The sequence below is a fragment of the Syzygium oleosum genome, unplaced genomic scaffold, assembly GCF_021117445.2.
Source record: "Syzygium oleosum isolate NSW1041296 unplaced genomic scaffold, Sole_v2.1 Sole_v2.09, whole genome shotgun sequence".
NCBI classification, from domain to species: Eukaryota; Viridiplantae; Streptophyta; class Magnoliopsida; order Myrtales; family Myrtaceae; genus Syzygium; species Syzygium oleosum.
This window is the reverse complement of record NW_026607493.1, coordinates 1,144,046-1,164,616: the sequence shown is the minus strand read 5'-3', so window position 1 is coordinate 1,164,616 and position 20,571 is coordinate 1,144,046. Positions and strand designations below refer to the sequence as shown.

Genomic DNA, 20,571 nt, shown 5'->3' with positions numbered 1-20,571 from the left:
TGCAGTCTGACGGGGCACCAGTGATCATACCATACTTGACTTTGGATGTGAGCAGTATTAATGCCTCATAGACCTAATTATAATACTCTGCATAAACAAAAATAATAGATTATATCAAACTGATTATCGCCATTCCATTCCTTAGGAAACCGTTCTCCTGTAAATTTATCAAGGCACGGGATCACAACGGATAATTCGAGAGCATTTCTAAAACGCCCTCCTCCATCACTTATGAGCTACAAGTTGTACGTTGAAAGGCATAATATAAATGCAATCTCATTTGTGACTTGACCACTGTGTTGTGCCGTCTCCGTGCCTTTATCAACAATCATGACAACACGTTCTTCATTAGAGGTGTGAGAAAATGGGCCAAGTCAAGCGTCGGTTTTCGAATTAATCGTGTCATGTCGGGTTCGAATTCTCTTCAGTGAATTTTCGTCAATCTCGGGCATTATCATTATGCCATGCCGAGAATTATTTTACCCCTAATCGCATCGAACGGATGGGAAAGACGAGGTGAAACATCATAGGGGAACACACGGACTTAAACCGTTGACACGTGTTCAGACACCATCATGGGAAATAATTTCGCGGAATTACTCAGACCGTCAAGAAACAGAGCCCGGCGTACGTGATACGATATGAGGTGACCGAATTCATGATAAAAATATCCGAGTTCGATTATTATGTCTCCCAAAAGTTCATATATAGATCCCTAACGAACTTGCGGAATGATTCGGGACAATTGACAAGAAGGGCAGCATAACAGCGCGCGTCGATGTGATCTCCGGATCGTTACAACTTCGGACCGCGACTCTTCAACGCCCACACACACGCACACACACACACGCACGCACACACACACCAACACGAAAAAAAAAGAAAAGCAGAAAATGGAAATGGAAATGTCGCCATCGATCGATCGATGCTGAGAAAATCACGGCTGCCCGTTGGCTTCGGAGATCAGGCTTGACCGAGGGAGGGAGGGGAGCGTGGAGATAGCCAAAAAAAATGATTGATTGCGTTGCGTGAGGCGATGGGATTGGGAGAGAGAGAGAGAGGTGATAAAGGTCAAGATGCTTCTCCATTGCCGTGGCGGAAGAATCTGAAGCTTCTCTAGCACTGGTGCTGCGACGCCCCCGTGCCTCTCGGGGCTTTTGAAGATTCCCCACAGCATCAGTTGACCCTCTCGTGTGATGGTCGCAAGGTACCACCCGACCCGACCCTTCGCTCAGTGATGGGAGCTGTGCCATCACCGCTACACGAGCCGAGCCCCGCCCCGCCCTTGGCAAAGGCGAATGCTTAAACCACGTGGGGCTTCATTGTAGGGAGAGGTGTGCCAATTTAGTCCTAAACTTTTTGACGATTCAACAATTCAGTCATAAAGTTTCCAATCGCGTTAATTCAGTCCTGAAACTTTTTACGATTTGCCAATTTAATCCTAAACCATTTGGCGATTTGTCAATGTAGTCCGGCCAGTTATTCAATAATAGGTTTAGAACTGAATTGGTAAATTTTTTTAAAGATTTATGACTAAATTCACAAATCGTCAAAATGTTTAGAACTGAATTAACATAATTGAAAACTTTGTGACTGTATTGGCCACCACACAATATGTTTAAGCCTTTTTAGACAATTATTCCCCGCTTTTGCTCTTGGAGGAGACGATATAAACCTAACTCATTTTTTTCACTCGCAATGGCCAAATCTTCCGGATCTTATGTGAGACCCACCTGATCAAAAAGCCAAATTGCCTTAATTTTTCTGGAGACAAACGATTGACTTTCGCTTACCCTTGCTATTATATTCCTGGGCATAAAGTTGAGCCATTGTCAAAGTTAACCCGGCAAAAGGTCAAGCCAATTAACATCTTCTTGCCTTGCTAGGTAATATTCAACTACCTTTGCAAATGCCTACCCTCTCCATGTCACGTTACAAGCATTGCTTGTATTGAAATGAGGGAGCAAAAGCATCATCCCCACTTGACTTTCAAAAGCATCGAAACAACGCTAAATCAGCCCTGATTCAAGGAGTATAGCCACAGTTTCTCTAATCAATCGATTCGATCAATGGCGCAGAGTACCGCCCGCGTAAATCTTCTTTTACACCGACGGCATATGCTCTAATTAAAATGCAAAAGGATACGTGTAAATTCGGGCAAGTCGAAATTGCGAGGAGCCAAAATATTTTGGGGAAAGAAAACAGCTTGATGAACATCGTACGTAACGAACGGTTTGATGAGCAATAATGATACTGTCCAATGCAATGTGAATGTTATTAACATGAGCTATGCACGCACTTGTCTGGGGGGAGCAAAATATTTATTTTTTTCTCCAAAAAAAAGAAGAAGAGAAAAAGAGGAAAAAGGGAGGGGTGGGGTGGCGTGGGGTGGAAAGTGAAAGTACGTAGGATGGATACATCACGCCAAGCAAATCGGCACAATATGGAGAAAAGGGAAGACGACCAAGACCACGACACACGTCGGTGTCGTCTTTTATCACCACTGATGCTAACTCCAGCATTTCACACTCTCCAATTCTAGAGAGAGATAGAAAGAGAGAGTGTGTGTGTCTCTGACGTTTTCCTTCGTGTCCCCCCACTATCAGATGTCGGGTCGGCCATTGCATGGACAACATGATAGACTCCTCCCTCTCTCTCCCTCTCTCTCTCTCTCTCTCTCTCTCTCTTCCTCTCTCTATCTCTGTTAAAGCAGATGTGTCCACATGAATGTCCCAAGTGCATATGCGAACGGGGACTGTTTCTGCAGCGTGTGGGTGCGTGCTTGTTTCGTGCACTGTCGATTCTCCTCCTGTTTGCTCACTCCATCAGAAGAAGCAACCGAGCCCAAAACAACGTTGGGCTCCCGATTTTCTTTTGCAACAGCAGTGTCGGTAAAGCCCGACCAAACAGATTGAGTGTAAGACCGAAATGTGACGTGGACTGGACTGCGATGGGCTTGGAAATGGAAAGAGCTCACCGGTTGGTGTCTGGATCAATTCGGCTTCAAGAGAGTAACTTGCTGATTGCTGCATGGTAAAGCGCTGGAAATGGTCCAAGCTTCTGCACGTTTCGGCTCTGTGGAAACTTTGGAAACCAGCATGATCCATTGCAACAGACCCTTTCGGGCTTTCGGAGAATAAAATTCTTATGTGATCGGACATAGATCTTGCCTCTTCCCCGGTTGTGAATCCCCCACTTGGTGTTTCCCTCAGTGACATCGCGACACCTGTCCATCTAATAGGCTTCGCCACACCGACGCTAAATAAAATCTACAAATGTATCATTTCGTCTTCTTGAATCTAGTCATTGCATTGGAAATAAATTTTGAGCAACAAATAAGAGAGCTTTCGATATCATATTTTGGTCTACCCGTAAGTTTTACTTAGCTGATCCTCACACAATTAATTTATCACATTGTATGCAGGCAAGAAAAAAAAAACGGTTGACCATTGTTTCGACGTGTCCATTTTTAATCGGTCTAATCACCACGATGGTGTGAGAGGATGTACGTTGGCTTGGCAGCATTAATAGCTTAAGACATCAATAAAGGCATTTTTCAATCAAGAAAAAATATTTGACCAAAAAAAAAATCAAGAAAAAATAATTCCTACGACAAAAAGATATCAAGAAATCATAATTAGACTTTGACCATATATTTCACGAAAAATGTGACATTTCTGGAAAATATTTTTCAGAAAGTCATTTTCCAGGAAAATAATAATATTTTTTCCGATATTTAGCTGAGACTTGAAAATGAATTAGAATATATTTTACGTCGTTTAGTATAGAAAATCTGATTTGATTCTCCTAAACAGACATAACCTATTCGTGCGCTAGTAACTTGCGCATAGATAGCCGAAGAACCGGGTACGGGCCCTAAAGTCTTGGGTCCGAGTTCGATGGACATCGATCAAGATGTTTAGGGATCAGGGCATGGGCACCTGGGTCTCGAGCTTGGCCTCGATGGACACAGGAGCAAGCGCCGAGGGTTCGGGCACTAGCACCAAGGTCACCGGCCTGGTCCTAATGGACCCGAGCTCGAGTGCTGAATCCTTGATCCTAGATGTTGAGGATCCAGAACCAGCATTGGGATTTCCATGCAAACTCTCTTGCCATTTACGATCAATACTTTGAGGGTTGCTTTTACATGCTTCTTTACTTATTTCGCTACGGGCCGCGTTTTTTCCACTCTCCCTATGGCTAAGACACTCCCTTTTTTGTTGTTTTGACCATCCTATCCTTTGTGGGGCCCACTAATTTTGGTACAATTTTACATAATCCTTTTTTTATTGTTTGGTCAACTCTATTTATTTTGTTTCTCTTTTTTTTCCATAGGGGTCCCACTTTTCTTTTTCTTTCTTTTTACGCCTCCCACACCTCTCTCTCCATTCTCTCTTGCGTGCTTTCTACGCCTCCCATTCCTTCTTGTTCTTCTTTTTCCTACAAATCTCTTTTGCCTCACAGTTTGCTCTGTAAACTTGAAGGGAGTTTTGTAGCTTGTTACCATCAAATGTATTTGCAATTGATCGCCTAGTTCATATTAGAATTGAAAATCATGTTTCTTTTGGGTTTTTTTGTTGTTTTCTCTAACGCAGTTTTCCCCGTTACTGATAAAGAAAACCCGTGCTCCTTTTATAGCTATTAACAGCCAAATTCATGGTCGTTGACAAACATATCTAATATATATGCGAAGGCTCCAACAAACTGATTCAATTTGTCATCTATATAGTGCATGTTCTTGAGAGCTTTTGTCTCTCATATTTCTTGATTTTCTCCTTTATCTAGATACTAGTCATGATTTGGTGTTCGTTCCATCTTCGAAAATCTAAAGATGCTTGTAGCCGAAACCTGAAGAACGGTATTTTTTGTCGGTCTCATTGTCATAGTTAACAATGAGGTTTTAATGTAATCAACCTAGATATGAAAACCCAAAGTCATAACTTTTTTCTTACAAAACATTCAAATGCAAAGATAAGTCGAAAGCTTTCTGCAAGTCACTAGAAAAAGCACCAAAAGAGAGCAAAATCTCACACCAAAATATCAATTCTAAATACATCAAAATTTCCATAAAACAAATAAAGAAAAGTAACAAGTTGCGTAAGCAACTTAACAAAAAATATTGTCCATTCAGCTGCTTGGCTCCCCTCAAGAAAATTCACTGTGCCTATATTTCGTCACCATGAATTCCAATGGTTCTCGAATGTGTGTTTGATCCGAGATCTTCGCCTTTCGATTTATATGTCCGACTATTATGACCATAACCTTTGCAAGTATCACAGCTCTTCCCCTTTTCAATAATCTCAAATGCCGAAGGATCATGTTTTGTAAAAGTTGCTTCTTCTTTAGTTTTTGAACTAGAAGAACAACCTTTATGAGATGTAATTTGGGGCTCATATAAGATAGTATCACTTGCTCGAATAAAATGCTCAATTTGCTTTCGAACAATTTCCTTTTTGGAAAGCGGCCATTCTTGATACTTCCTTTCCAACTCATGAAGTAGTTGCTTGAATGAATCTTCTTCATAATTTTGAGTAATATCACCGTCCAAAAAGGACCTTGTATCAAGCCTCCATTGCAGATTAATTATATCAAGAGGTAAACCATCAGAAAACCTAAATCTTATCTCATGCACACATGGATGTCCCATGGATTGCACAAAATGCTCGGTACAAGTAGGGGTGATCGGTTCCCAGTCCGGTCCGGTTCCAAGGTGGAACCGGGAACCGGACCTAGAGAACCGGTTCCCAATGTTGGGAACCGCGTACCGGACCGGTTGGTTCTAGGACCGGGAACCGGACTGGACCGCCAATCCGATCCAATGGAACCGGTCACTTAGAGTTTAGTTTTTTTTTTGGTTAAACACTTAAGGTTTGGTTCACATTTTACTAATTTTTGTCAATGAAGTTCACTTAGGGTTTAATTCACATTTTACTAATTTTTATCAATGAATTTATGATAATGAAGTTCACTTAGAGTTTAGTTCATATTTTATTAATTTTTTTAAAGAAAAAATTAATAAAAATATATATTAAATAGTCGGTCCGGTCCGGTCCGGTTCCCCCTTGGAACCGCGAACTGGACCGCCCGAAAAGCGGTTCTGCTTTTATGAATCGGGAACCGGACCAATAGTCCCGAGAACCGGACCAAACCCGTCGGTTCGGTCCGGTCCGGTCCTGGTTTGGGCGGTCCAAGTTGCTCACCCCTAGGTACAAGTAGGTAGTTCAACCCTACTTTTAGAAATCTCATTTTGCTTGTAAAAGCTTGTCTAAAGCAAATACTGACACACAAGCAATCAAGTTCCTGTAAAGAGGAATATGAAGATGATGAGGAACTCTTACCTTTCGCTTGACAATTTGCTTTTGATTTCTTGAAATTGATTCTCAACTGCAAGGCATATCTTCTTTTTCACCTCAACTAAATCCCCTGTTGAAACTTGTAGATATGCTTTCAAAGTCGAATGTGCCCCTTCAGCTCTTGAAGTAACCTGGTTTCCAAAATGCTTGTGCAAGTCTATCCAAGTTGTCACAAAAAGCTCTTTGAAAGGAAGCCATGTATTTTTTATGTAGTTAACAACTGATGGCTTTTCCTTACAACTATATTCAAATTGCCGAATATTTTCATCATATTCTGCTTCAGTCTTGGAGTTCAAAACCTTGGACCAATTAGACATAAAAGAATCCCAATGTGTTCCTTCTTGGAACTGAGGTTTACATTTTGCCACAATATTTTTCTCAATGTGCCAAACACACAACAAATTCACACTTCTAGGAAAAACGATTCAAACTGCATTCATCAATGCCAACTCCCTATCAGTGACAATAGCTTAGGGTTGACAATCAACACCCAATATGTTGCTAAACATTGTCAAAGCCCAAACATAATCTTCCTCTTCCTCCTTTCTCAAAATGACAAAGCATGAGTAGAAAGATGTATTAAAGCAGGAAACTCCAATAATATCCAACAAATGCATTTTGTATCTATTAGTCTTGTAAGTACAGTCCATTACAAAGACACTTGAGAAACTCTTCGTTAGTGCAACGGAAATAGGATGTGAGAAAAATAAATGCGTCAAGTGACCCTCAGCATCATGTTTAAAATTGTAGATGAATCCACCTGTACTAAGCTCATCCATTAAAGCTTGAACCATAGTGCGACCATTCAGATATTCACGGCAGAATTTCGCTTTCATGTTATAAATAGTTATAGCAATAGCTTGAACATTGGGATTACTTTGTCTCGAGGAAGTCAAGAATTTGGCGAGGAGGTATACCGGCCTTAGACATATCTTTTACACGTAGAGCTTCAACTTTAGAGAATCGACGACAAGTTGGATGTCCTGACATATCACTTGAAGGATCATGATTATGTGATGTATTCACTATTTTGAGTGACCATGATCCATTCTTCTTTTTATAGCCACGGACGTCAAAAGGACAATTAATCAAACGGTATCCAGTCTTTCGTCTTTGTTTCGCAACATAAATATTATGTCGATCACGATAACTACCTCCCCTGTCACACCTAAGAAGAACATATTTGTCTCTCTTTGACCTTTTAATAGAGATGACATAACCTTGAGTAAGAAGATGGCTTCGCATACTTCTCAAAAGATCTTCTCGAGTTAGAAAATTACCGGATAAAGTTTCAAATGAACTTGTTAATATGATAGATTGCTCTTCTCCGTTCGCATTTTCATCATCAATAGATGCATTCAAGCAATTTGGGTCCTCTCTAATATTATCTATAGAGAATCAAGTGGATGCCCAATTAAAATAGAAACTCTTTTCTTAGTATTATAATGGCAAACTATCTACACCTACTCATTATAACACAATATTTAATTACCAACAATGTATGAGTGAGTAAAACAATGGGTTAAACAAGTATAAACGATGAATCCCAACAAATGCGCGATTTCGAAATGGTTGTTGAGAAATCAAGTTCAATTCTGCACACAACTATAATCTAGGGCTAAAAGCAACAGCTGCAACACAAATGAAAGAACAAACGCAACATTGTAGCGCTATGTTCCACGATATTAATCTATGAAAGCATAATTTTTATTTCAACACTCTGAACACAACATTGAAAACTGCAATCAAATCAAACCACTAATTTGAATCTGGCTTCATATCATCTAAAAGAACACAACTCACTTATTGCCCTTGACTTTTATGCCTACACACCTTTTCTTTCTCTACACTCTCACATGTGCAAGAAGAGACAAAAATATATTAAAAAAACAAAGGGGAAAGAGACAGAGGCGGTGCTTCTCAATATTACCTTCCATGGTGCAAGAAGAGCTTGCGTGCGGAGAAAAGGAACTTGTTGGGGAGATCACCAATGAGACCCATGCCGGTGCCGGCGAAAGTGTATAGGACAATGGGTTTGGCATCATAGGTAATAAACAAAGGACGACAGGTTTGTGGAAGAAGAAGGAGGAGGAGGGGGAGGCGTGGAAAGCGTGAAGAGAGAACAGAGAGCGGAGTGGAAGGCGTAAATAAAAGAAGAAGAAGAAAAGTGAAACCCATATAAAAAATAAGAAGAAACAAAATAAAAACAATTGAGCAAATAATCAAAAAAGGATCATATAAAATTTTACCATAAATGATGGGCCCCACAAGAGATAAGATGGTCAAAACAACAAAAAATGGAGTGTTTAAGCCATAGGAGGAATGGGAAAAGCGCGGCCCTTTTGCTATTAGTTGATCTCTACTTAGGCAACTTCCCCACTCTCAGCTAAAATCTCTATATTTTAATCAAAGTCGAGTCATATTGCACTGAAAATTTCATAAACAGTCGCTTTTCTTGCGAGTTGACCATTAAAAGTTATCTCTATAAAAAATACAATATTGTGCCCAAGTAGAGTTTTCGATTGAAAAGGAAATTATTTTTCTAAATATAAGTATAGGTTTTTGATGACTAGAAAAATATTTTTTATTGACTTATTTTCTTAAACGAATTAAATGCTGAAAAATAAAAAATATATTTTTTTGAAAAATATTTTATGCAAAACAAATGGAGCCTAACATAATTTATCATTTGAAAAGTGTATTTGTGATGAAATATTTCCCGCGGCATCACGCGAAATTTTCAGTAACGACCATCATCTTCGTAATATCCCGACACCGCGCCCTGTTCTTCACAGTCTCCGCTTCAAGCGAATCATGCGACTGAAACTCCTACGATGTTCGCATCACCCAGGAATCTACTGTCCCTCTCCAGGTTCGCTCTTCCTTCGCTCTTCTTAGCACCGCCCTCGCCACACCATCGCCTCCAATCCTCTCGTCCACCACCACCGCCGCCGCCACACGAACCTACGTCCCTAGAACACGAGCTCGACCGAGTGTGCGTATCGAGCCGGCCGTTCTGGACCAAGAAGATACACGACCTCTGCACCCGCCACCGGAACGTCGACGAGGCCCTCCGCCTCCTCGACCGCCTCCGCCTCCGCGGCTACCGACCCGACTCTCTCAACCTCGGCAGCGTGATTCACGCCCTCTGCGACGCGAGCCGGTTCGTGGAGGCCCGCCGTCGGCTCGTCTCCTTCGTCTCGTCCGGTTACGTCGTCCCGGACGAGCGTACCTGCAACACGATCGTCGCTAGGTTGCTCGATTCTCGTGACCCGCGTGGCACGTCGCGGGTCATAAGGTGTTTGGCTGATGCCAAGCCCGGGTACGTGTGTTCCTTAACTAATTTTAACCGCTTGATTGATCAGTGGTGCTGTATTTCGAGACCCGGTTACGGGCATAGGGTGTTTCTGGATATGAAGAGCTGGGGGCATCGTCCGAGCTGCGTTTCGTACACCACTTTGATCAATGGGTATTGTAAGGTGGGCGATGTGAGGGCTGCACAGAAGCTGTTTGATGAAATGGTTGAAGAAGGCATTAGGCCCAATTCTTTGACATATAGTGCGTTGGTCGGTGGTTTTCTTCGACGGCGAGATGGGGAGAGGGCGAGGGAATTGATTCTCAGGCTCTGGGAGGTTATGAAATGCGAAGAGGACTTGTTTGTGAGCAACGCTGCTTTTGCGGATCTTATTGATTCTTTGTGCAGAGAAGGGTTTTTCGAAGAAGTGTTTCAGATTGCGGAGAGTATGCCTCAAGGCCTGAAAGCTGTCGCTGAGGAGCATGCGTATGGGCAGATGATAGATTCTCTTTGTAAAGTCGGAAGGCATCATGGAGCTTCAAGGATCATCTATATAATGATGAAGCGAGGGTTCTCACTGAATTTAGCATCATACAATTCTATCGTTCATGGGCTTAGCAAGCTGGGTGCTTGCATGAGAGCTTACCAGCTGTTAAAGGAAGGGATTGAGTTTGGTTACTTACCCTCTGAGTATACTTACAAGGTTCTAATCGAAGCTCTTTGCCAGGAATCTGACCTTCCCAAGGCACGGGAAGTCCTGCGGGTTATGCTGAATAAGGAAGGTGTGCAAACGACAAGAGTCTATAACATTTATCTGAGAGCTCTTTGTCTCGTGAATAACCCAACCGAGCTCTTAAATGTGCTTGTTTCAATGCTTCAAAGTAATTGTCAGCCTGACGTTATAAGCCTCAACACGGTCATTCATGGGTTTTGCAAGACTGGGAGAGTGGAAGATGCTCTAAAAATTGTGCATGATATGATTACGGGTAAATTCTGTGCTCCAGATGCTGTGACATTCACCACAGTTATTTCTGGTCTGCTGGATGTTGGAAAATCCCAGGAAGCTTTAGACTTATTACGTCATGCTTTTCTTGCAGAAAACTCTAAACCTTCTGTTGTGACATACAATGCAGTTCTTCGTGGATTGTTCAAACTTAGTAAAGTAAAGGAAGCAGAAGATATACTTACTAGCATGAAAAATCACAATGTTGCTGCAAATTGCACGACCTATTCTATTATAATTGATGGTCTATGTAATTGTAATCAAGTAGAAAAAGCTAAGAGGTTATGGGATGATGTTATCTGGCCGTCCAAAATGCATGACAACTATGTGTATGCAGCCCTACTCAAAGGAATTTGTGCATCAGGTGATCTGGACGGGGCTTGTCATTTTCTTTATGAACTGGTAGACTCTGGGGTTTCTCCGAATATTTTTTGCTACAACATTCTGATTGATAAAGCCTGTAAATTAGGATTGAAAAGAGAAGCTTATCAAATTCTCGGTGAAATGAAGAAGAATGGTCTAGCTCCTGATTCTGTTACGTGGAGGACTCTTGACAAATTACATAGCAGTGTGAAAGTGCATTCTTACTCTGAGGATTCAACATCACAATCTGAAGGGAGTCTGCCTGAGTTGATCAGGGAAGAAAGGTTTAAATACTCATGATGTTATCAAGAAAGCATTAAAAAAGGTTTGCTGGTTTGGCGTAAGCACGTTACTGGATCTCATCTATTCCCAGTACTTACCTGTGGTAGTGTCACTGAAGCACGTGATGCATCTAATGCGAGAGAGATGGTGTAAAAAGATATCGGTTCTATGACCAGAATTGTGGCTGCTAGGCCGCTGTGGTTACATGAAATAAAAAAGAAATGATGATATTATCGGCTGATGACCTTTGCTTTTGGCATAATAGAAGATTCAGCAAAGGAACCTGACTTCTTTGACTCCATTGGCTTCTGTGCTGCCTATCTTGTGAACGAAGTTTTGCACTATGCAACTCCAGCTGCTTCCTCAACTTCCTGGGGTTCGGGCTCTGCTGCTGTCATCGATCCGCTAACCTTCCTCGAGCAATTATCCGGTTCTTCTCTAGCACTTGTATGTGCTATTATTTGTCATTTTGTCCTCATTCTTATAAATCTATGGTAGTCACACCCCCAAGTTAATTACAGAATGTTGACTAACTTAAGCATTACTGGGGTTGATGCTCTATCAAGCTGCACATGTGATGGAGCCGACATCAGATATCTCTGATTCTGCCGAGCTTGATCCTTGAGGTGCTTCCAGGAACCAGTAAACGTGCTTCTGTTACCAGTGAAGTCATGCTTGACTGTGGATCATCTCACACAAATTTGACTATTTTCTCCAGGAACACAAAATTCCACCAATACATCGGAAGGGAAAACAGAACAAGAAGCCAGTCAATGTTAAAATGCTCCATTTCGAAGCAAGAGTAAACACAGGCAGCAAAGGGACTTTTGTTCCGTGTGTGGCAATGCAGGTGACACATTGCAAATCGTTTTTGCTCAGCTACTCAAATGGTGATCAAAAGAATTTGAGTTGCTCAATTTTGTGTACGTTGAATCTAGCCACATCATAGTGCTGGAAAGAGGTGGGCTTGACGATCTCAGGTACTTGAGTACTTCCATATAATGATCCTGAGGCGTGGTTTTAATACCGCAGCATACACAGTTGCACTATGGCATTACTGGAACTGCGGAGTGTGGACTATGAAATGAGTCTCAACACCCTTTTCATGTGGTAGGGTCCCCCAGCAGTTCTCCTCGGAGCTAGCTGCTCGTCCCAGGCTGCCCATGCAGTGCACAGCACGCAGTGGCCTTTGCCTAAATGCTCATGCGCCGATCATGCCGATGCACCAAGCCTTGTGTTCGATGGCTGTCACTGAGAATAGCAAAGCTGGTGAAATTTTCAATATCGCCTCCATTTCTTTTGTACTCTAGTTTTTGACCATTGGGTGTAAGCGGAGAACCTTCTCCTTAATTTTAGTTGTATCTGTCCTCATTCATTTACCCCGATTTCCGCGTTCAGTTTTGGAATTTATGGTACTCAAAGGATAACCAAACTTTCTTCATTGCAAAAAACATTGTTGACGTGTCTCAAAGGTTTCATGATTCACAGATTTTAGGTCTAGCTAATGAGAAAATATTAGAGAAAATGATACAAATGGTCCTTAAACTTTAGCCCAATATGTAATGTGGTTTATAGACTTTTAATTTGTTCAATATGGTCCCTAAAATAGTGATAAATATTCAATATGATCCTACCATTTGCTCAAACGACAAATTAAACATTATATGATGACTTAAATTAAGGCATTCATATGTCCATTGTTATTTGATAATGTAAATTATAATATTCTAGCTTTAGATGAATATCTTACGCGGATAATACACGTGTAACTTACTTTTTTTGTTCACTGTTCAACCTTAACAGATTGAAAGCCACATCAATAGATTTCGTTAACTTAATTTAACGGAAGGATGACATTGGATATTTTTATATTATTAAGGGATTAAATTGAACGTATACTAATATATCAAAGAGCACATCAGAAAAATTAAATAATCAAGGGATAACATTTATGTTAGACCAAAGTTCATAAATCATTTGTATCAATTTTACAAAATATTATACAGGTCATTTTAACTGCAATTTTAATATTGGAATAAATGCATTGGAAGTCCTAAAACTTGTCACGAAAGTATTATTAAATCCTAAAACTTTCAAAAAGTGTAATCAAGTTCTAAAACTTGTCAAATTGCAATAATCATATCCTTCTGTTAACTCCATTCAACTTGGCCAATAAAAAATGTCGATATATTTTTTTTATTTTCTCTCGTTCGTGTCACTAACATGGCTAAAACATTAAATATAAGGATAAAACTACGTCGTTTGGTTCAAATCTGATTTTTTTAAACCAAATTTTAATTAAAAATAAGCTGAATTTAAATTTTAAAAAAGGAAAAACCAAGCCCTCGCTGCCACTAGAGGTGTCAATGGGTCGGGTCGGATCGGGCTTTCATGATACCCTACCTGACCCAAAATCAATAGGGTTGCGCTCGGCCCGCCCAGACCCGGCCCAAGACCCTGTTCAGCATATACCCCAAGGTCCGGGTCAGGTCGGGTTATGTCGGGTCGGGTTTCAGGTTCGTCACTCAATTACGACATTTCCAGTTTTTTCATCCTTCTCCAACTCCATGCTTCTCTGAACATCGGCTTCGTTGGGCCCCAACACCGAAATCGGCTTCGTAACCCCGAATTGCCTCACCTCCATCGCCATCGCCGGCACGGGGGGTGACGACTCCCTCAATCCCTCCGAACTCACCATCCGAGACGAATCAAATCAAAACGCAAAAGCAAAAGGCAGAGCCTAAATCGGGCAAAGAACCGTCCCAATCGACGAAAAGAGATGTCCCAAAATAGAAAAAGGTCTCCGCTTTCTCCCCTGAAGAACAACACCACCCACACCAAAAGGGAAATCCACAACCGGAGGATTCAATCGACGATCGCAAGGACACCGGAGCCGAGGCCCGATCGGAGGAACGGTGAGGGAGCGGGCGAGCAAAGGCGCTGACTTTTCGGTCCCATTGGGAGGAGCGGATGAAAGGAAATCGAAGCCCTAATCGAATCGAATCGGATCAAATCGGGATGCGCCGGAGGAAGGAGGAGGGGGGGGGGGGGGAAGCGGATCTCGCCACGAATTCAAGAGGAGAATGCGAAGGAGAAGAGCATCCCGAAGCCCTAGATCATGTCGTAGAAGAAGGAGATACAGAACAGAGAGAAAGAGAATAGAGAGAAAGTGTGATTTTTCTAAGTTGAGGAGAGAGAGGCAGATGTGTGGACTGTGGCCCATGGGTGGTTTTGTGGTGTCAATGGGTCGGGCCCAACCCTATCCAAACTTAGTAATACCCATACCTAAAAATCCTATCCAAAATAGATAATACCCAACCCCAAAATAACCCAAATTTTAGGGCTGGGTCGGGCCAGGCCGGCGTGGGCTTTTTGGACACTCCTAGCTGCCACCCCATTGTCTGCTGAAAAGGACCAACGATGGTGGGGTGATGGCTGACGGGAGTAGCTAGGCCTGGGCCAGTGACCGGCAACCCTTGTTGATCGTAGGCGAGCCCCTGGTGATAGTGAAAATAAGAAAAATAAGTCTCTTCAACAGTTCTCTTTAGCCAAATTAGTTGGGAGTAAAACGGTATGACTTGATTGCATCAATTTGATAAATTTTAAAATTCGATTGCACATTTTAAAAAGTTTAATGACTCAATTGCACTCTCGTGATGAATTTTAAAGACATCCGGTATACGATCTTCGGGGAACGCGTGGGGCGGTTGTTCGAGCGGTGCGAATTGATATTCATCCACCGCGTGAGTATCCGCGTGAGGATCACTCCACGTGTACCACGTGACTAGTCGACAGGTGTCACTTTCAAAAGAGGAAGCTTCGACTTGAATTGATGTTCACTCCAATTACTTTAAATGGCAGCGATTTCTCTCCCTCGTCTTCGATACGTCTCCTCCATCTCCATATCTTCTTCTTCTTCTTCTTCATCTCCTTCCGCATCAGTCGAAGCTCCTCTCCGGCCACCATGGCGTCCAAGCCTCCCAACCTCAGCCTCAAGGACGCCGGCGAGCGCGAGCTCCAGAAGGTCTTCGACCAGTTCGACGGCGACGGCGACGGCAAGATCTCCCCCGCCGAGCTCTCCGGCGTCCTCTCCGCCACCGGCTCCGCCTCCTCGCCCGCCGACATCCGCCGCGCCATGGAGGACATCGACTCCGACAAGGACGGCTTTATCAGCCCCGCCGAGTTCGCCGCCTTCTGCCGGTCCTGCTCCTCCTCCTCCTCCGCCGAGGCCGAGATCCGCGACGCCTTCGACCTGTACGACCGGGACAGGGACGGCCTGATCTCCGCGGAAGAGCTCCACCTGGTGCTCAACCGGCTCAACGCCCGGTGCTCCCGCGAGGACTGCGCCAGGATGATCCAGTCGGTGGACAAGGACGGCGATGGGAACGTCAACTTCGAGGAGTTCAAGAGGATGATGGCGGACTCGATTCCTGGTAACGGTGGATCTGTGGCCTGAAATTGATGATTTCAGGACTGTGTTTTCCCACCGTAGAATCTGATTTTGAATCGACCTATTACTACTACATCGTATTATTAGCTCGTGAGCTCGTGAACTCGTTTCGACCAAAAAAAAAAAAAAAAACTCGTGAACTCGTATGCATATGGATTTGCATTGTGCCTGGAATCGATTTCATCCATCCGCTGTGATTTTCCCTTTAGATACTTACTGTGCAATCAGAACAATGCATGTAGTGCATCTATTTCTGTCCATCTGTTCGGCTCAGTGTTTTCGATTCGATGCATCATGAAGAAGAATCAGCGGAATCTGAACCAGATTGCTTTAAGGATTTGATTAGTTCTGAGGGTGTCGTGGGCTGAGTCGAGTTGTGGCCCAATTGACGGCTCTATAATCATGGCCCACTGGGCTTAATCGCTTTCGTCTTCCCATTAATTTGGAAATTGAGTTGGTAATAGTAATACTCGTTCGAAGGTTTCGCATGATTCCTTTAGGCTGCACCAATGGAAGTTGCTCAGCTAGACAGTAGTGTAGGGAGTTCGATCGATGAAAACGTAGAGGATTTGCAATGATTAATAGCGGATAGATCACTGGACATATTCATATAGTCCTAGTTAGGGCTGTCGAAAAAGATCGACCCTAACAGAAAGTTTCGAGTCGGGTATCGTCCGGTTCGGAGAGTGACTTAAAAAAATCCGGTTAAAATTACGGTTTCGGTTCGGTTCAGGTCACAAACCTGTAAGACTCGAATCAAAATATGTAAGTTGTTCAAATCAAGCCACATGACTTGACTGGTGTTTCACCAAATGCCATGTGCATGACAATAGATGTCATGCATTGAAAAGGGCCTACTAACTTATGAAATCTCGAACTTTAAATTTAAATTCAAATCCATTTCGAATATTTTTTGTCCCACAAAAAATCATCTACTTCCATGGAGTTCTCAAATTCGCTCACAGCTAGGTTCTCATCATTAAAATCTACTGTCATTAAAGTCTATGTGTGATTTCATCTTTCTTTTCTTTTTGTCTTTTAACGTTTATCTCTCTTCTCACCCTCATCCAAGCCCCCACATCATTGATTGTTAGAACTCTCCCTCTTCTCTCTGTACTGAACCCAAAGCAAATGTCAGTAGAAAATCTTCATTTTCTTCTTCAGTATCTAGAGAAGCATGAGCCCGTGAAAGGAACGATGGTCTGCACCCTCCTTTCAATTCCGCGTCTGCAATGCCATCCACCGCATCCTTGTCCCCAACCTTGACTGGTGGTTCCATCCCCCGGCTCTTGATGCGCTCCCTCACCGGCGCCTCCTCTACCATATCGGACGACACCTTCCTCTTCTTTTCCAACTCCGTTACCTCCTTTAGTCTCACCGTGCTCACCGAGAGCCTTGACCTGACTTGCTCCATCTTCTGGGTCAAAGCTTGGACGGTCTCCGTCAATGGGATGGACACCCCGATGAGGGAGTACTTCAACATCTCGCTCACACCATCACGTGATTCGATGACTCCCCGCCATCGAATCCGTGATGGCCAAGATTGCCTCACTGAGTTATTGCCAGTTCGCTATGGGAGAGCTGCGTATTTAGCTGGATCGAAAAGTCCACGCCCAGTCACCGCGATCTCATTGGTGGTGGCAGTAATGGCCTGGGAGATGCGGTGCCGTTGATCTCGAGGTAGAGCTCCGGGGCGATCGGCGTATCGGTTGTCTTGGAGTCGCGTGAATAGATGGATTCACGTGCAAATGCCCTATCCCACGGCCGATTGATGCCAGCGAGGGACTCGAAGGACGCTTGACTTGTTGGACGACCGGTTGCCAACGATGACAATGCTAGGGAGCTGGATTCCCTCCATGACCATAAGGTGTCGAAGCTTGTTGAGAGAGAGCTCGTGACACGGAAGGGATTAATAGGAGAGAGAGAGAGAGAGTGACAAAGAGCGAGTCCAGACAAAGCGGGACTTGGGAGAAAGTGAGGAAAGAGAAGAAGTCAAATAAAAAAAGAAAGTTTGACACGTGGCATGACAAAGACTTTATGGTGTGAACGGAGGAAATATTTAGCGGTAGTTGCAAAACGCCCTGTCAATCGCTGACGTGGCCCGGATATTTTACTCATTGTCAATAATAGGTTTATAGATGTCGGCTGAGGTAAAATAAAAATAAGGGAAAATTTCAATTAAGGATCCCAAGTGGGGTCAAATTCTCGAAAAAGGGCCCAAAGTGAACATTGTGTCAAATAAGGCCCTGAAATGCTCAATTAGTCTCAAATAAGGACTCGAAGTGCCCAAAAAGTCTCAAATAAGGACCTGGGGTCCCCGTCCGGCCAAAATACCTGCCGGCTGGCGAGAAAGTTACTGTTCCGGCACCAGAACAATAACTTTTTAATTTTTAAAATTTTTTTTTTTCTGTTTTTCCTTTTCTGTTTTTTTTTCTTTTCCTTTTCCTTTTTTTTTCTTTTCTTCCTCCGCCGGCCATAGCCGGGGCCTGAGAGGTCGCCGGCCTCGAGGCGAGGCCGCCCTCGCCGGCGTCGGGCGAGGGCCGCCCACCCTCGCCTAGGCCGGGCGAGGCCGGCCAGCCTCGTCGGTTCTACGGCCGAGGTCGAGCCTCGCCCGCCGATCCGGGGCGAGGCTCGACCTCGCGGCCTTGCCGGTGCCTGCGGCGCGAGGCCGGCCTAGCCAGGCTGAGGCGAGGTCGAGCCTCGCCGGATCCGCGAGGGCTCGGCCTTGCCCGACACCGAAGTTCGTCCGGTCGAAGCAAAGTCGAAGATCGTCTGGAGTCGCTTCCTCTCGATTCTGCTCAAGGCGGCGATGCAGGCCCTGGGTCCTTGGAGGAGGCCCTGCTCCTCCTCCCACGGCTTCTCCTCCCACGGCTTTGACCGGACGAACTTCGAGGCTGGAGAGAGAGAGGGCTCGGCCTCGCCGGATCAGGCGAGGTCGAACCTCGCCCGCCTCGCCCGGCGGCCGGCGGGGCCGAGCCTCGCCGGATCCGGCGAGGCTCGACCTCGCCCGCAACCGGGCGAGGCCGGCCGACCTCGCCCGGCCCCAAAGCGAGGCGGGCCCTCGCCCGATGCCGGCGAGGGCGGCCTCGCCCGAGGCCGGCGAGGGCGACCTTGCCCAGCCCAGGCGAGGGCGGCCTCGCCCGACGCCGGCGACCTCCGCCGGCTCCAGCTATGGCCGGCGGAGGAAGAAAAGAAAAAAAAAAGGAAAAGGAAAAGAAAAAAAATAGAAAAGGAAAAACAGAAAAAAATAAAAAAAATTAAACTAGCCGGCCGGCAGGTATTTTGCCGAACGGGGACCCCAGGTCCTTATTTGAGACTTTTTGGGCACTTCGGGTCCTTATTTGAGACTGATTGAGCACTTCAGGGCCTTATTTGACACAATATTCACTTTGGGCCCTTTTTTGAGAATTTGACCCCACTTGGGGTCCTTAATTGAAATTTTCCCTAAAAATAATTTTTTTTTTATTTTTATCTTCTTATCTTCCTCTTTTACAGTGCACCACCTCTCCGGCCACCATCTCCACCCCTTCCGACGTTGCTTGCGATCGGTCCTCCTCCATCACAGTATACCACCCTCCAGCCACCATCTGCACCCCTTTTGGGGTTGCTTGTGGTCGACCCAAGCTACACCTCCATCATCATTCGCGGTCAACTTCATTGTTGCTCGTCCAGATCTAGTTGAAGCTTTGCTCGTCCATCCACTGACGACAATGAGCCATGATTGGAGTTTGTCCATCCATCGACGATGGTGACGACTACGAGCAATAAAGTCATCCGTCATCGCTCGCGGTTGGCTCCATTGTTGCTCGTCCAATTCTAGCCTCGCCCATGGCCAAAGGCTTTGCTCGTCCAACAACTGTTGAATTTTATTATGGCCCACGTGATTAAGGGTCTGGCCCATATGTGGTTTAAGTTTAACAATTATTATGTATTAAATTCCTATTGGTCAATAGAGAGGTGTATTCTAATTACTGTACACCCTGATGGATGGTGTGACTATAAAAGACCCAATTAGAAACTGATCCTCTCTCAATCCTAGAACAGAACGACGGTTTCTTTTCTATCAAGAACGTCAGAAAGTGAAAAGAGGTCAAGAGAGAGAAACCTATTTCTTTAAAGATTTCTCATCTACAATTGATTTCTTCACAATGAATCATCATGGATCAAGGTATGTTTCTCGTCTCTTATGATATTATGAAAATTATCTTGTTCTAAGATCATGGGCAATTATGTTTTGTGCAAATATTAGGGTTTGATCTGCATAGAACTGTTTGAATTTACATGTAGTATCAGAGCATGGTTTAAGAACTGGTGATTTTCTATTGAATGTTTGATTTATATGAATGAGTCACAAGTCGCATCGTCATGGGAAACAAAAGCCCTAAGTTAATTTGGCATTACGGTTATCGCCGGACGTGAATTACGCGGCGAAAGTCGTGGTAGTTAGAGTTTGCGTTTTGGCAGAATTTTGCTTGATTCGGGGCAATTTCTTGGCCGTTTTTTTACCGATTCTTGGACCTATGTGGTCGTGCCGGCGTGGTATCAGAAAACCCACAATTTATTTTAATCTATGGTGGGCTGTTGGAAGGAGAATCAGGTGGCGGAACGGCGGAAGGCACGGCGGAGACGACAAAATCAGTGAACAAGCGCGTGCAACCACACGTCCACGCGAAGGGCAGGCGCGTGCAGCCACACGCCCGCATCAGTGGCAGGCGTGTGTGGTGCACGTGCCCGCGTGCAGCGCAAGGCGCATGCGCCGCACGCGCTCGAGTGAAGGATTGGGCGTGTGTGTGACACGTGCTTGTACGAATTCCAGCGTTAATTA

General features: G+C 44.1%; 2 protein-coding genes across 2 annotated transcripts; both read left to right on the top strand.

Annotated features, from left to right (window-relative positions):
- The first annotated feature begins 9,085 nt into the window (after positions 1-9,085).
- Positions 9,086-11,490, top strand: LOC115680370 (pentatricopeptide repeat-containing protein At3g18020). Its single transcript, XM_056314331.1, has one exon. It carries the CDS (start codon positions 9,188-9,190, stop codon positions 11,312-11,314), a length of 2,127 nt encoding a protein of 708 aa, XP_056170306.1. The 5' UTR covers positions 9,086-9,187; the 3' UTR covers positions 11,315-11,490.
- Positions 11,491-15,182: 3,692 nt separating this feature from the next.
- On the top strand, positions 15,183-16,225 carry LOC115680372 (probable calcium-binding protein CML27). Its single transcript, XM_056314676.1, has one exon. It carries the CDS (start codon positions 15,261-15,263, stop codon positions 15,750-15,752), a length of 492 nt encoding a protein of 163 aa, XP_056170651.1. The 5' UTR covers positions 15,183-15,260; the 3' UTR covers positions 15,753-16,225.
- The last annotated feature ends 4,346 nt before the right edge of the window (positions 16,226-20,571 follow it).